We start from the raw sequence: 1,547 nt of genomic DNA, 5'->3' as shown, positions 1-1,547 counted from the left end.
AGGTCTTAAGCAGGTATCCTGTCAGTGATAAGTCTGAAATTCCTCTCAGAAATCAGCGGGAGGACAAGCGTCCAACGCATACCAGTAGAAGTTTTACGGTGAAATTTGGCTAAGATTCCTATACCTGCCTACTGTACTAGCTAGCGAAGTGGAGTGGTACTAGTACTGGACCCAGGACATGAACCGAAGCAGGCAGAGCCAGAGAGGCGATGGCCTAACGGAGCAAAAGGTTCCGACTTGGGAGGTCGTTATATACGCTTTCCCCGCACCACATCAACACCATATCCTCGCTCTCTCTCTTGCCCACACCACACTGCCTGCGCCGCGCAACCTACGACTGCACAGCACAGAGAGTGGAGAGCATGCCGCTCTAGCTAGCTTACAGCGCAGTCTGGTCGTACCCCCACCCACCGTACCCGCGCAAAGAGAATGGCGACTGTGGTGGCGACCGTTGAGGCCGGGGTGGTGGCGGTGGCGAGCGGGCGGAGCAGCAAGCTGGTCCGGGGCCTGTACTGGCGCCTGCGCGCGGGGATCCGGCGGCTGCAGTCGGAGCGGCGCAGGTGGCGCGGCGGCGGCGGCAGACGGGAGCGCTTCAACTTCCACTACGACGCGCTCAGCTACGCCCTCAACTTCGACGACGGTCGCCGCGCCGCCGACTTGGTCCTAGCATGAAGCAGATGCCGCGCTCGCTCGCTAGGAGCTCGATTGTGCTGCGGGCCTTGGGGCTGGGCTGCGTATGGAGGCAAGCTGGTGGTCTAGGGGTCGTGGTTCTTGTGTCTGTGTGCTTCTTTAATTAGTGCTTTAGTTAGTTTATTAGGAGCTGCAATGTTTCGGGGTGAACCGGAAGTGCAATCTCTGCAGTCTACAATCTCTGCGCTACGGGTGAAATTCTTGCTTCGCATTCGGCGATTGCTCATCTGCAGCGCAATTCGAATGGCAGGAAAAGTACGCGCAACTTTTTATGTAGGTGTCACTAGATAGTTGAAGGCTCCTCCTGATTAGTGACATGACGCCGGGAAGATCATGAGCTCATGGAGCAGTATGTTGGCGTGCAACTTCAATTCTGTTTGCCCTATTTCCCCGCAAAAAATGAAAAAAAAAATTCAATTTTGTTTCCAGTGCCCGTCATAGTGCTCAGTTCGGGAAAGTGACGCTTGATATGGCGAGGGTGCAATTGTGGACTATTGCAATTTCCTCTTAGGCTTCACGATCAACTGCAACCTCTGGTATGCACGGTTGTTGCTCCGGGCATGAGCATTTTTCTTCGGCTGCCTCAGCCACGTGTGCATCTATGCTCGTCAGTGGTCATGTGCATCGCACTAGTCGTTTAGTGTAGAGGCCATAAAATAATGATACCCGTACTCGTTTTGTCGCCATTAGCGAACAAAAGGTTGTAACTTGTTTAAAGAGAGCGGGCAATCTCGGCATCGGCGCCGGGAAGAAAATGGTGGGAACGTTGCCACTGAGTTGAGACGAAAAGGAAAGAAGAAAGAGAGGCGGATCAATGGTTGGTCTGAATTCCTCGTCCTTCTTCCTTCTCTTGCGGG

At 54.0% G+C, this 1,547-nt stretch overlaps 1 protein-coding gene across 1 annotated transcript; it reads left to right on the top strand.

The window, feature by feature from the left end:
* Positions 1–264: 264 nt before the first annotated feature.
* Positions 265–1,118, top strand: LOC119317232. The gene has a single exon (XM_037591660.1). It carries the CDS (start codon positions 430–432, stop codon positions 670–672), a length of 243 nt encoding a protein of 80 aa, XP_037447557.1. The 5' UTR covers positions 265–429; the 3' UTR covers positions 673–1,118.
* Positions 1,119–1,547: the final 429 nt, after the last annotated feature.

The sequence above is a fragment of the Triticum dicoccoides genome, chromosome 6A, assembly GCF_002162155.2.
Source record: "Triticum dicoccoides isolate Atlit2015 ecotype Zavitan chromosome 6A, WEW_v2.0, whole genome shotgun sequence".
In the NCBI taxonomy this organism is placed as follows: domain Eukaryota; kingdom Viridiplantae; phylum Streptophyta; class Magnoliopsida; order Poales; family Poaceae; genus Triticum; species Triticum dicoccoides.
The sequence above is the reverse complement of the archived record's forward strand: the minus strand, read 5'-3'. Positions and strand labels throughout refer to the sequence as shown.

Excerpts from the sequence above, each read along its gene's own strand:
- LOC119317232 (XM_037591660.1), top strand. The coding sequence starts at position 430 with ATGGCGACTGTGGTGGCGACCGTTGAGGCCGGGGTGGTGGCGGTGGCG.